The sequence below is a fragment of the Bos javanicus genome, chromosome 26 (genome assembly GCF_032452875.1).
Source record: "Bos javanicus breed banteng chromosome 26, ARS-OSU_banteng_1.0, whole genome shotgun sequence".
NCBI lineage: Eukaryota > Metazoa > Chordata > Mammalia > Artiodactyla > Bovidae > Bos > Bos javanicus.
The window spans coordinates 35241857-35256591 of record NC_083893.1 but is presented as its reverse complement, the minus strand read 5'-3'; the positions used below and the strand labels follow the sequence as shown (position 1 = coordinate 35256591).

The window sequence follows — 14735 nt, the reverse complement described above, 5'->3', positions numbered from 1 at the left end:
ATAGTCCAACATTCACATCCATACATGACTACCAGAAAAACCATAGCTTTGAAGAGACGGACCTTTGTCAGCAAAGTAATGTCTCTGCTTTTTCATATGCTGTCTAGGTTGGTCATAGTTTTTCTTCCAAGGAGCAAGGGTCTTTTAATTTCATGGCTGCAGTCACCGTCTGCAGTGATTTTGAAGCCCAAGAAAATAAAGTCTGCCACTGGATCATGCAGGAGATCTTTTAAAATCACATGTCGTACAAAACTATATATACTATACGTATGAAAATATATACTATACTTTTTAGCATATTTTAATCTTTCATAATTAAAAAGGAAAACCTGCATTGTGTATGTTTAAATGTAGTACTGGGGCAACAAAGGATGAGATGGTTGGATGGCATCACTGACTCAACGGACATGAGTTTGAGCAAACTCGGAGAGATAGTGAAGGACACGGAAGCCTGGTGTGCTGCGGTCCATGGAGTCACAAAGAGTCGGACACGACTTAGTGACTGAACAACAACAAATATAGTACTAACTAGAGACAACTATTTGAAAACTTTATGAATAGGAAAAATACCAAAGATACATTTCAAAGCTTGAAGAAAACTATCAGTTCAGTTCAGTCACTCAGTTGTGTCTAACTCTTTGCGACCCCATGAATCGCAGCGCGCCAGGCCTCCCTGTCCATCACCAACTCCCGGAGTTCACTCAGACTCATGTCCATTGAGTCAGTGATGCCATCCAGCCATCTCATCCTCTGTCGTCCCCTTCTCCTCCTGCCCCCAATCCCTCCCAGCATCAGAGTCTTCTCCAATGAGTCAACTCTTCGCATGAGGTGGCCAAAGTCCTGGAGTTTCAGCTTTAGCATCATTCCTTCCAAAGAAATCCCAGGGCTGATCTTCAGAATGGACTGGCTGGATCTCCTTGCAGTCCAAGGGACTCTCAAGAGTCTTCTCCAACACCACAGTTTCAAAGCATCAATTCTTCGGCGCTCAGCCTTCTTCACAGTCCAACTCTCACATCCATACATGACCACAGGAAAAACCATAGCCTTGACTAGACGGACCTTTGTTATAAACACTACATAAATCAATCTTCTGATTTTGTAGGCTGAGCCCTGAAGGTTGTAACAGCTGTACTAAATATTCCAGCTAACAATTAGCAAACTATTTTTGATAATTCCAGGAAATCTAGACGCTGGCCATTAACTTCCCAATTAGATCTAAAAGCAATATGGGTGAGTGGGATGTACAAGCGTGGTAGACCTTAAGGGAAACATGAGGTCGCTCATATGTCTGGCCTCAAATTTTGACTGTATAAATGAAAAAAATTATGAAAATAAAGAGAAGAGAAAAGTTGACATCTTTTGTATTGTTAATCTGACTTGCATAGTAAGGAGAGAGAAGAGAAAAATATCAGTTTATCAACAATAGAGTCAGTGTGTTAGGTCATTTAAAATATCTATGCAGTATGCATGAAAGAAAAAAGAAAATCTAAAAATATCCCACATACTTAAGATCAAAGACAAGATAATAACACTTAAAACTACAATAAAAGAGAGTTAGGTAAGTTACAACTGTAAGAAACAAAACAGAAACAAAATGCAATTATATAATGGCAAAATTAAAAATAATAGATCAGAAAATAAGGGAATTAAAACATAATTATGCATCAGTGCTATGTAGGTCAAATCTGAAAAAGCCTCTGAGAATAGAACAGAGATGAAAATCACTCAAGAGGAAAATTAGACACAGAAAATTTCAATATGTGCATGGAAAATACTGCTAAAGCTGACATCAAAACAAATTGAAAAGAACATAACACTTATATGTTAAATATATGATAAAAATCTGTTGAAGATTCAAATCTAAATATTAAAAGGAAATAACCTGCATAAAATATTTTAAAATCCAGTGTTATTCATAATAGCCCCAAAGTAAAAACAACCCCAATGTCCATCAGTTGATGAATGGAAAACAAATATGATATGTCCATACATTTGAATATTGTTTGGCCATGAAGAGGAATGAAATACTGATACCTGCTATCACTTTGGATGATATGATATGGACGAACCTTGAAAATATCATGATAAATAAACGAAGCCATTACACAAGACCACATATTCCAAGATGTCACTTATACAATATTTCAGAGTGGACAAATCCATAAAGATAGGAAAAAGGATGTCAAAAGCTAGGGGAAAGGAGAAGCAGTGACTGATAATGTCTCCAAGATTTCTCTTAGGAGAAAAATGTTGTAGAATTAGATAATGATGATGTTTTCACAGCCTTGTGGATATACTGAAAATCACTGAATTGTATTTAAAAGGGTGATATTTTAGGTATGTAGATTATATCTTAATTGTTATTGAAAAAATACTATTGCTATCCAGTCATGTGCATATGGGCATGTGCACACACACACACACACACACACACACACACACACATTCACACACACAAAGGAAATATTTAGAAAGTAAGATTAGGCAAGATGTTAGGTGATCTTAAGTAACGACATAAGTCAAAAGAAACTGGATCAATGTTTTATGAAATATATATTAGCTCCTGCAGTACCATTCTAGGTGTTCATCCAAGAGAGTTGAAGTTGAGATCTCAAAGAGATAATAGCTTTCCAGTGTTACTGCAGCACTATTTAATACAGTCAAGATGTAGAAATAGCTTAAAACTTTGTCCCCTGCCTGTTATCTCTCTTGACATTATTCTTGATTTGTTTCCACATGTGCTTTAATTATGCTTGAAGTATGTTGTGTTCAGTTTCCATGAAGGCCTATAGGACTTGAACACTCTGTACTCTCAGGATAGCTTTATTATAAGCAGAGGATATGCATTGAAAGGGGCCTGGAGATCTTAGATGTTAGGGTTAACTATATAGTTATAGTAATTAAGGTAAGGAGCTAAGTGAAATACAACAGTCACAGAAGTACAAATACTGCATGATTCTACTAATACGAGGAATCTAAACCAGTCAAGCCCATCAAATTAGAGAGTACCAAGAGGGTTGCCAGGGGCCAAGAGGAGGGGAAAATAGGAGCTGACAGTCAACAGACATAAGGTCTCAATTAGCAAGGTGAATAAAAATTTGTTGAGCATAGATTTCATGTTAAAGATGAAATATAATTTTCAATTTAATTTGATTTAGAAACTGCTAACATGGAAAACCAATGAATAAAAATAAGTTAAAGCTATGATATGCTGATAGAGACAAGAGAACATATGACATACCTAAAGGTATTAAGAACAAATTAAAGAATAATAACGTTGTGAAATACTTCATTTGTAATGCTATGCTTGGAAAAGAAATAAATACACAAAAAGTGTATATGTTTTATTTACTGCTGCTGTTACAAATTACAAGAAACTTAGTGGCTGAAAACAACACAAATTTATTCACTTATAGTTCTGGAAGTCTGAAGTCCAAATGATTCTTACAAGGTAAAACCAGAATGTGACGCTGGTTCCTTCTGGGGGTGCTCAAAAAATTCCATTTCCTGACTCTCTCAGCTTCTGAAGACCTCTCACTCTTTAGCTAATGAACCCTACCTCTGTCTTTCCAATCTTTTGCTTATGTGATTACAGTTCCCACCACTGTAGTCACACCTCCCTCTACCCTCTTTCAGAACACACGTAACTACACTGGGTCCACCAGAATAATCCAGGATAATCTCAAAATTCTTAATTGTATTCTATCTACAAATGCCCTTTTACCATTTATGGTAATATATTCACAAGTCAAGGGTTAGAATGCGGCCTTCTTTGGAGAGTGAGGCATTTATTCAGCATAAAACAGTGTTAGTACATAAATAAAAGACTGAGAAAGTATCTGATACAATGTTGCCAACAATTTTCTCTGGATAGAAGAATTATCGGTGCTTTTTAATTTGTCTTTTTTGTCTATCTCTTTTCTAGAATGAAACATGCATAACTTTCATAACTGGGCCAAAAGGGGGAAATTTTTTTTTAAAAAGTGTGCAGAGAGCTTTTTTCTTTTGATCCTTGATCTTTAATGTGCTTTCCACATGACTTACACTTGCATGTCAAGAAATTAAATTTATATGGCTGCATATCTTTCCAAAAATGGCATATCTAATTCCAAATTCACTTACTTCTTAGGTACAGATGATTGAAAACATGTAAAATAATCAGACTGTCTTCCCAGTCTTCTGTGGCTAGAAAAAATCAAGGGTGAAGTTCCAACACGCAACAAATTTTTTTAGATAGTTCAGTCAATACAGGACTAGTAGTTTTGGAGCAACAACAACAAAAAACTGGCTGTTATTTACTAAAAATAATTAATAACAAGTTATATGTAAAAATCAAGGTCATGAGTAAAACTCAAACAGTATGCTAAAAGGAGTTTAAGCAAATAAAATATCAAGAGAACAGATTTAAAAGGTCAGATATCCCACCAAACTAATGATTAATTGTAAAGAGATGACTAAAAATTTACACATAGAAAAATACATGTTCAAAGAGAACTTGAACTGCGAGGGAGGTTTTTGAGTACATGCTATATTGGGGTGATGAAAAGCAAATGGTGAATATTTGCTTTACTCTTTTAGCAAAAGCTATATAAAATAATGTATTTTTAAGAAAACAGTAACCAGTGATAAAACCCAGCAAAGACACTGGAAATATCTATATATCTGAGGTCTAAAGGCAAACCTGTCAGGATTGCAAATGAAATCAATTTGCCTATGATGTATAAATACACTGTTCAGACAAATTTCATAAATTCTTAATTTGAATATTTTGAGAAAGGAACTAAGGTTTAATGATTTGCTTTTTTACCAGTGAATATTGCATTTTACTTTTAACTCAGCATTATGCACAGTATTTAAGGAGATCTTAATTGTAATCTCCCATGTACCAACTGGGTTATAGTATGCTGGTTAATTTTCTCAGTGAGATTCAGTGGTACAATGAAGATAATACCACCTACTTCATAAGACTGCTCTGTGGGTTAAACATAATTGTGTTAGTATGTATTAGTGCCACTGTCTCATAAAATCAAGACATTCAATAAGTATTATTTCACTTTCAATATTCATTGTACTGGGGCTGAATGAATTCTACAAGATTTCAAAAATCAATTTCAGAGCTGCTCAATCATGTCTGACTCTTTGCAACCCCATGGACTGTAGCCCACCAGACTCTTCTGTCCATGGGAATCTCCAGGCAAGATACTGGAGTGAGTAGCCATTCCCTCCCTAGGTGATGTTCCTTACCCAGAGATGGAACCTGGTCTCCTGCACTGCAGGCAGTTTCTTTACCATTTGAGACACAAGGGTAGCCGACATACTTATGTATTTGTTTTAAATATATGAGCTCATGATTATGCATTTAGCCATCCTGAGGAGCGTGAAGAGGATATATATAGACTTTGACAACAACAACATTGAGAATCCTAGTATGTTTTGGATAAGGAAATGGCAACCCACTCCAGTGTTCTTGCCTGGAGAATCCCAGGGACGGGTGAGCCTCGTGGGCTTCCGTCTATGGGGTCGCACAGAGTCGGACACGACTGAAGTGACTTAGCAGCAGCAGCAGTATGTTTTAAACAATGGCATATGTAAAAGTACATATCACTGATATGTAAACACATACTAAGTACATGTATGTGTACAAAATCACTGCAAATGGTGACCGCAGCCATGATATTTAAAGATGCTTGCTCCTTGGAAGAAAAGCTATGACCAACCTAGATAGCATATTAAAAAGCAGAGATGTTACTTTGCCAACAAAAGTCTGTCTAGTCAAAGCTATGGCTTTTCCAATAGTCATGTATGGATGTGAGAGTTGGACTATAAAGAAAGCTGAGTGCTGAAGAATTTATGCTTTTGAACTGTGGTGTTGAAGAAGACTCTTGAGAGTCCCTTGGACTGCAAGGAGATCAAACCAATCAATCCTAAAGGAAATCAGTCCTGAATATTCACTGGAAGGACTGATGCTAAAGCGGAAACTCCAATACTTTGGCCACCTGATGAAAAGAACCAACTCATTGGAAAAGACCCTGCTGTTGGGAAAGATTGAAAGCAGGAGGAGAAGGGGATGACAGAGGATGAGATGGTTGGACAGCATCACCCACTTGATGGACATGAGTTTGAGTAAGCTCTGGGAGTTGGTGACGGACAGGGAAGCCTGGCGAGCTGCAGTCCTTGGGGTTGCAAAGAGTCGGACACAACTGAGCGACTGAACTCAACTTTGTATATGCACATGTATGTGCCAACTTAGATAACTGTTTATAAATGATAAAACTTAAGTAATATAAGGTCAGGTATACTTATAGTCTAAATGTATCACAGCCGTAATTAAAAAGTAACTATGGGAACAATGCCTCAGAAAATGAGCTAAAATGAGCTCTCATGCTCTATCGCCCTCACCAAGCTGTTTGACACACTGCAAGCAGCCTGATTATATTACATTTTAACATCTTAATATCCTTCAATGGCTTCTCATTTTTCTTAAGATGAAGACCAAATGCTCTATTAAGCTTGCATGCTCTATAAAGCACTGCATGATCTGATCCTGCGTATCTCACATACCTCATCCCTTGATTCCTTCTCCTAATTCTCTGTGTTAACGTGGGAGCATCTCATGTGCCATGATCTTTCCAACCACTGGCCTTTGTGGATGCTGCCGCCACTGATTCTACTTCTTCCCATCGTCACACCATCACCGGTCCACTACCAAGTTGCCTTTCACGTCATCACTTCCTCATTCTCTTGCTTCATCCACTTCTACCCCTTGGTCCACGAATTAGGTCAGGCTCTCTTGTAATCTATTCCCAAAGCATCTATAATTCTTATTCAGAGGTCTTATGATCATCATATCTAGGTAATTGTACGACAAGTTTAATATCTATCTTTCCTACTGCTTTATCAGCTTCAATGGAGCAGAACACAAGTAGTTAGTCAATCCCCAGAGTAGTTAGTCAATAAATATACGTTGAATGAATAAAGAAAAGCAAGTTAATTCCAATAACTGACAGTCTCTCCAAGCTCTATTAGTGTAACTCTTGAGTAAGTAAAAATTAAGGAGAAAAAAGATGTCATCCTGTGCATATTAAATGAAATAATAATAAATTGCTTTGCACGTAATAAATACTCAATAAATACTAACATTTCCTTGCATGCTGAACAGTACTATCCATACTTACAATTATTAAGAATTTATACTAAGCTTGAAACATTTAGAATAATTGCAAAGGCAAAATCTGTTGTTTAGGAACTTTAAAAGCTGAACACTTTCTAGGTACAGTATCACAGAAAAAAAATACAGAACCCTTGCTATCATCCACACTCTAACTCATTGTGAGGCCTAAGATACATACTTCAACCCACTGAGTCTTACTTTTTTCTCAATGAATAACAGAAGATGAACCATGATCACCAATGTCTACATGTCAGTGATTCTAATTTACAAGTTTTCATGTAATATACCATGATCTCTTCAAAAGCCACCTCCCTTTGCTTCATACTATCTCCAAGTAGCTAAGCTTTCTGCAGTGATACATGGAAAACTGCTCAAACTGTATTGGCTGCTAATGTTCCACAGGTTAACTAGAAAAACAAAGATTGAAACTCATTTTTATTTAAATGAATGGCTGGTGCGTAAAGCTTTTCAATGATGAACTGTACCCCTTTAAATAAATTAATTTAAAAAATAATGTAAAGCAACTTTTACTTGATAACCTATAACACGATTTCCAAAAATTTTGGTCAAACACCCCATCAGTTAAAAAACTTGCCCACACAGCACCAATATATGTGTGTTCATTTATTTATTAATAGCTTACATGTGTACTCCCAGTATATTTACTGAAAGCTTTCCTAGGAGACACAGGCTTTTCTATTATAAGTATGGTTCCAACAAGAGAAAGTCCTGGGCTCACAGATTTTCTTTCTAGTGAGTAAAGAGAACCACATTCAAGTAAACAAATAAGTGAGATATAACTTCATTTTAGTGTAAGTGTTAGGATGGAAAAAAAAAGTTGTCATAATCCCTAAGCAAGTCTATTTTAGGTAAGAGTAGAGTAATAGAGATGGAGTATTTGAGGCAGAAAAACAGTAAATCCAAAAGCCATGATCTAGGGTAAAGTCTGGGATATCTTAGAACAAGCAGATTAAGTCATTAAGAACTTCTATAAAAATAAATTGACTGCCATAGAAATTTCCAAATGTTCAGGAATCTAATTCTGAACTCTGTCTTATTAATTCGATTCCTACACCAAATAGGAACCAGTACAATTAGAGTTACCATATGTCTGGATATCTACCAGGTGGGAATTTCTCACTATTTTTCCTTTTTATAATTTTACTGAATATTCTAAAAGTATATCATTTAAAATAAATTTTATGATAATTTACTCCAATGCATATATTTCAAAAAATTAAACTGAATGAATTCTAATTAAAACTATATAAAATTTATATATCCATTTTGGTAAGCCTATTTTCTTTCATATGAAGACATCATTTGAGAAAACAGTTTAATTTTTTTAAATTATTTAGGTCCTGTTTTCATTTTCTTTACCATGACATTTTTATTTTATTTATATATATACACATATATTTATATAAAAACAACTCAGGTTAAATATATCATGAATTTTAGTAGAAACAGTTTTATCACCTGTAGTTGAGAGTGGGTGATACAGACCCAGAAGACGCTATAGACCCAGGCTGCCTGGATTAAAACTGGATTTGACATTTCCTTGCCCTGTGATCTTATATAAATGAATCAACTTTTCTCTGCCTATGTTTCCACAAATGGGAAAAAAAAAAAAAGTGATAATAAGCATACCCTTCTCATAAGGATTTAACAAGCTAATAAATGGACAAAGCTTAGAATAACCTGGCACAGTAAGTGCTCAATAAAGTTTAACTAGTTTATCATTATTTTAAAATCAGATGGTTTTCCAGTTTTATTTAATAAATGATCCAAAATAATGAGCTATATATCTGTGAAAAATAGTTGTTCACAATAGGAATATGAGACATGCTATTACCTCTTTTATGTGAAACCATTCTCAGGACATAATTTATTTAGAAAAGCATGTATTCAGCATCAGAAAAGCACATTCAGCATTTTCATACAAATAAGGAGCTATCAACCGTTGCTCAAGACTTATAAAGCCCCACATCACATTTCATGGCTTAGCAAGAAAAGTAAGTACAGGCCAACAGCTGTGCGCTCCCTCGCATTGGGCACCTTTACAGAGGAGAGGCACAGCAGAGCTCCACCTGGGAGCCCTGGGGGGAGGTTTTCAGGCATTTTTGCTCCCCTCCTTAAACTTTTTTTTTTTAACTATTTTTACAATGTTTATTTACATAACCAGAATAATATAACACGTCTTTTATAAATATACAATCAAATAAATTTTCATCTCTTTTCTAAGTTAATAGCAACTTTTTTCTCTCAGCTTTTTTCACTTTCTCATAATTGTGCTATGTCGTCCTTCATTTTGGAATATGCTAAGATCTTCAATAATTCTAAGATACATATTTAAAAACACTGGCGTATAAGCTTCAGGAAATTTAATAAAAACACATGAATCAAAGAATAAGATTAAAATGTCAACCATGTGGCTCATTTATGTTTTGCCAGATCAATCTTCGATTCATCATTCTTCAATTTGTGAAATATAAAAATTTAGATTCTTTGTGTCAATCAAGGTCACTTCTGCTGTATTTGCAGATGTACTAGGCAGATTTAAATTGCTATTTATATTTTTCATTTAAAAAGTCACAGTCTTATGGACTCTGTGGGAGAGGGAGAGGGTGGGAAGATTTGGGAGAATGGCATTGAAACATGTAAAATATCATGTATGAAACAAGATGCCAGTCCAGGTTCGATGCACGATACTGAATGCTTGGGGCTAGTGCACTGGGATGACCCAGAGGGATGGTATGGGGAGGGAGGAGGGAGGAGGGTTCAGGATGGGGAACACATGTATACCTGTGATGGATTCATTTTGATATTTGACAAAACTAATACAATTATGTAAAGTTTAAAAATAAAATAAAATTTAAAATAAATAAATAAAAAGTCACATAAACCATTAAAGTACAATATATTTCATTTAAAAGAGGAGAAATTTTTTACTCTGTTTTAAAACAAAACACAGCATAGTTATACTAAACATAAGGTTAATTCAAGTTTTAATTGTTTTCACTATTTTACATGACATAGAATTTTAAGTAATTAAACTGAGGCTGATATGTTAATTTATAGCTATAACACACACTAGAAACAACAAAACACACACTAGAAATATTATCTCTCACTTATAAAACAAAAGTAAAAATCAAATCCAGTAAATAATACACTTATAAATAATGTCTTTCAGTCAAGACATAAACATCAATTAAACAAATCAATAACAATGAGAGGTTTTACAGGGAGATAAATGGATAAATATTTTAATTTTTAGTAATATGAACGAAGGCAAGATGTGATCAGTGGTAGAGGTGAGAATGGAATATAAAAGTAGTAAGTAAAATTCTTACTCTTAAAAGAGGGAAGTGTATTATTTTCATCACAAAATTGCACACTGAACTCTAAAAAGCAATGGGAGAAAATCAAAGCAAAACAGCTATTTTTTCAGAGAAAAAGGTGACAAAAATATATTAGATTACTTGGAAATATACTGAAATACAATCAGCAGTTTGAACATTACATATAGTAGAAGCATAAAGTAGATGATTTCAGTAAGTGGCTTTTCATACTCTGATTCTACTCATGGAAATATATCCTCTATAACATCTTCATAGTCCAGTCTTCCATCTTGTGTTTATGGTTTTCTTCACTATAATTGCTATTATAATTTTTCAAAATGCATTACAAAAAAAGAAATTATACTAGTTCGTAGCTACTACTTTTCATATTTGCCTAGAATAATTAAGTCCTTCAATGTTTACAGGGGTCAATCAAACTTGATATCATTGACAGAAACTTTTTTTCCATGTGATACATGATAGCTATCAAATACATTTGATTTGGGGGTTTAAACTGAATTTTAAAAAACTAAGACTGTCTATAGGATACAAGCGCTGTAGTATTAGTTTCAATTAAATTAACACCACATCGCGGTCAATTGCTGCAAGTTACAGTGTAGACCTGCATTTTAAATTTCACTCCAGTCTTTAAAACCAGAATAGTTTCCATTAACATTATTACAAGAACCACTGACCTTTTTTCTCTTTTTTAAAAAACACCATTTCTTTTAAAATGTTATTACTCTTTTAAGGTCTCATAACAAGTGACAAGACTGCCATCTAGTGCTTTATGACTATTCCTATAACATTTTAAAGAGACAATGAGTCCTATATAATAGATGAGCTTCCAGTATGGTAGTCACTAAGTCACACGTGTCTTAAGTAATTAAAATGTGACTAATATAAATTGAGATTGCCATTAGTATAGTATACAAGCTGTATTCAAACACTTGGAAAAAATAAAAATAGGCCATTGATGATTTTTTATACTATGATGTTTTAGATATTTTGAATTAAATAGTATATATTATCAAAATTAACTTCACCTGTTTATTTTAATATTTGAGATATAGTTAGTAGAAAAATTTTAATTCTACATATGGCTTACACTAGGTTAATTTGGATAACACTGATCTAAAGAAAAATCATCTTAGTCTTAAATATAAAAGGCTTAAATATTAGTATATTCATTATTTCTAAAAAATGAAATGTAATTTATTTGTGTCCATAATTGTAACTAAATTACTCTTTGGGGATATAATAAACACTAAAATTTAAGAAGAATCAAACAGGAATTTCTAATTTTAAAAAGTCAGACAAAAATATGTCCCCATAAAATCCAGGATGTTTGAGAGAAGTAAATAAAATTCATGTGGAAAATATAGAGAACGAAGATAAATTAAAACAAATAGAAAATAGACAATGTGAACATCAGTAAGGACAATAATTGCAAGTGGACTGAAACATATTAAATACGCATGTATCCATAAGTTTATGACACAAACACAGCAAACTGAGTTGCAAACTTATTAAGCATTCTTTATTTTGAAAACTGATATATTTTTAAAAAATGTATTAAAAATTTATCATGCCTTTCCCACGTGCCTGTAGCAATAAGTAAGCAAATGCCTCGCTCGAGGAAATTTGTTTTCACAAAAGTTTTCCAATCAAGAAATAAAGGAGTAAGAATACCAGTTTATAACCCCTAAATCAGTTGCAATCTAACATTGAGCATCAGTGTCTGCTAAGAACAAAAAAGAGACTGCGGGCATTATGTGCTTCAGTTACATGAAGAACACAAAACCACCTGTGAAAGTATTTCCTCCAAAATCATATCTGAATCTGATTAAACCTCTAAATCAGGGTTTCTCAACCCTCATGGTGTTGAAATTTGAGTCAGATGATTCTTGGTTCAAAGGAGCTCTGATGTGTATTGTAGGACATGTATCAATAGCAACCTCTACCCACTAGAAGTCCACAGGCTCCACACCCCATGCCTACTTGTGATACATAAAAACCTCTACAAGCACTGTCAAATCTCCCATAGTTTACAAAAATATCTTACTAAGCAAAAATATCTTACTAAGTTTGGGGATTTTTATGCTACATTCTCAGTAAAATTATAAAAAATAATTAAAACAAGGGTTTTAGTAAGATTTACTTAATTGAATTAAGAAAATTCTTAAAAAAAACAAAAAGAAGTTAAAATTGAACCACAAACTATACAGAAAATCATATTAAAAAGCAAACATAAATCAAATGGAGGCAAAAACAACAATTACAAACTATAAAAGAGAAGGACATCGCTAAGGCCAAAACCTAAAATAGATGAACTAGAAAACAAAATCAGTGGAAACAGTGAATAAACCCAAAAGCCCACATTTATGTATGTGGGAAAAGAAGATGAACAACAGCAAAGAATCTACCAATTTAAAAACCGCCAGATCCAGAGATCTCAGTTGAATTTAGTTAATCTTTGAAGTTTACTTCATACTGTTTAACTATTCTTGTTTTAAAACATAATCTTGTCAAATTCATCTTTGAAAGTTATTACCATAGTTACACAAAATGAAGTTAGAAAAGAAAAACCACACTTAGAATGGCTAAAATGTAAAAGACTATACGAAGTGCTGAGAGATTTTGAAGAACTGAAATTCTCATACACTGCTGGTGGAAATGGAAAATAGTATAACCATTTGAGAAATCGTTTGCTTGTTTCTTGAAAGTTAAACATATATCTGCCATATGATCACTACCCAATAACAGGATCTTTCAGTACAAAATCAGTATTGCTTTTTAGTAAAACCAAAATTGCCTCCCAGAAAAATCTATCACAGAATTCTATTTGTTCAAAATTTAACCATGATGAAAAAAGATTACATTAAAATCCAGCTGAGTTACTCAAATTTTGTTTTTTGTTGCACGTTCAAAATAAGATCTACTGTTGTTTTATTCCTCAGAGTGGAAAAAATGCACCAAATATTAATATAATTAGAGAATAGAGCAAAGAGACACTGACTTCCCTAGCAAAATATATGGAGCTATAAGATTCAAAAATAGAAATGATAAACTATTAATGACATTAGTTATTCAAAATGAATTTTATTACCTGTAAAATCACCTGAAATTAATAAAACAAACCAATTATCTAAAATAAAAAACACAAATACTTACAATAACATGTTCCTCTAAGTGGATTACCAACATAGCGATTTTCAGAGTCACATCTGTAGAAACACAAAAAAACTCATTTACTATTAAACAACAAAATTCAAAAGCTTCAAGTTTTTCCTTCAAGCAAACAAGTAATTAAACTCTACATTCAAACATATTAAAAGCTATACTATTAATTAAAGTTTTAAAAGCAAATCTTCAAAAGAATTAATGTAGAAAGCCTATATACAGACATGAGTGAGAGAATAAGTGGAAAAAAACACACAAAAGGAATATAGAGGATGGGATAAAATTATGAATTAGGGGATATGTATTCTTCCTTAACACATGAAGAAGAATTTTCAAGTCTGGATAAAGATTTAAAGACATTTTGTTAGGTATGGCAAAGTGTGGGAATTCATAAATCATACCATTTTCTTACTTCTGGTAATCAAAATTAATATATTTTCCAATTTTCCAATTCATCTGTATTTTTAAAAGACATCCTCAATTGGATCATGGAGAAAAGCTTTCTTTAAATCATTCAAGATTAAATTCAGGAGGTCAAACTTTTAAGTCTTGTAAGCAGATTATAACGAAACAGAAGAACACGTGAGCATTCAGGCTCAGGAATTCTAAGTTAAATTCTTCAAAAATATAGTTAACTACAACAGTAGGAGAAAATCCTAAGTATTTTGAAAATTTCTGAAGTTTGTATTTTTCCAATCTCTGTTTCCAGAATTCAGTTAAAATGACAATTAATGCCTAAAAGAAATATAGCTTGGTTTTGCATAATGCTACTTCTTGGAATGTCCTCCAAATTTAACTATTATAAAATATATACATGTGGGTAACTGAATAAAGTGCCTCAATATTAAATTATATGTAGAATTTTAAAAAGCAAGAAGGTTCTTCCAAAAACGTCTTTAGTTTTAATAGAGTCAATTAGAACCAAGGAATACATATATATTTTAATCGATGAAGGCCCAAACAGTTGAGAATAATAAAGTAAATAATCAGTTGCATTCTGAATGCATTTTTCAGTCATGCATAACTGCTAATATTTT

General features: G+C 33.3%; 1 protein-coding gene across 5 annotated transcripts in view; it reads right to left on the bottom strand.

The window, feature by feature from the left end:
• The window catches only part of ATRNL1 (attractin like 1), an 802849-nt gene that overhangs the window by 521227 nt on the left and 266887 nt on the right, over nt 1–14735 (bottom strand). For all 5 annotated transcript variants that reach the window (XM_061403577.1, XM_061403579.1, XM_061403580.1 and 2 more), the window contains one exon: nt 13690–13742. In XM_061403577.1, coding sequence (XP_061259561.1) covers nt 13690–13742 — 53 coding nt within the window. The remainder of the gene's footprint in view (nt 1–13689; nt 13743–14735) is intronic.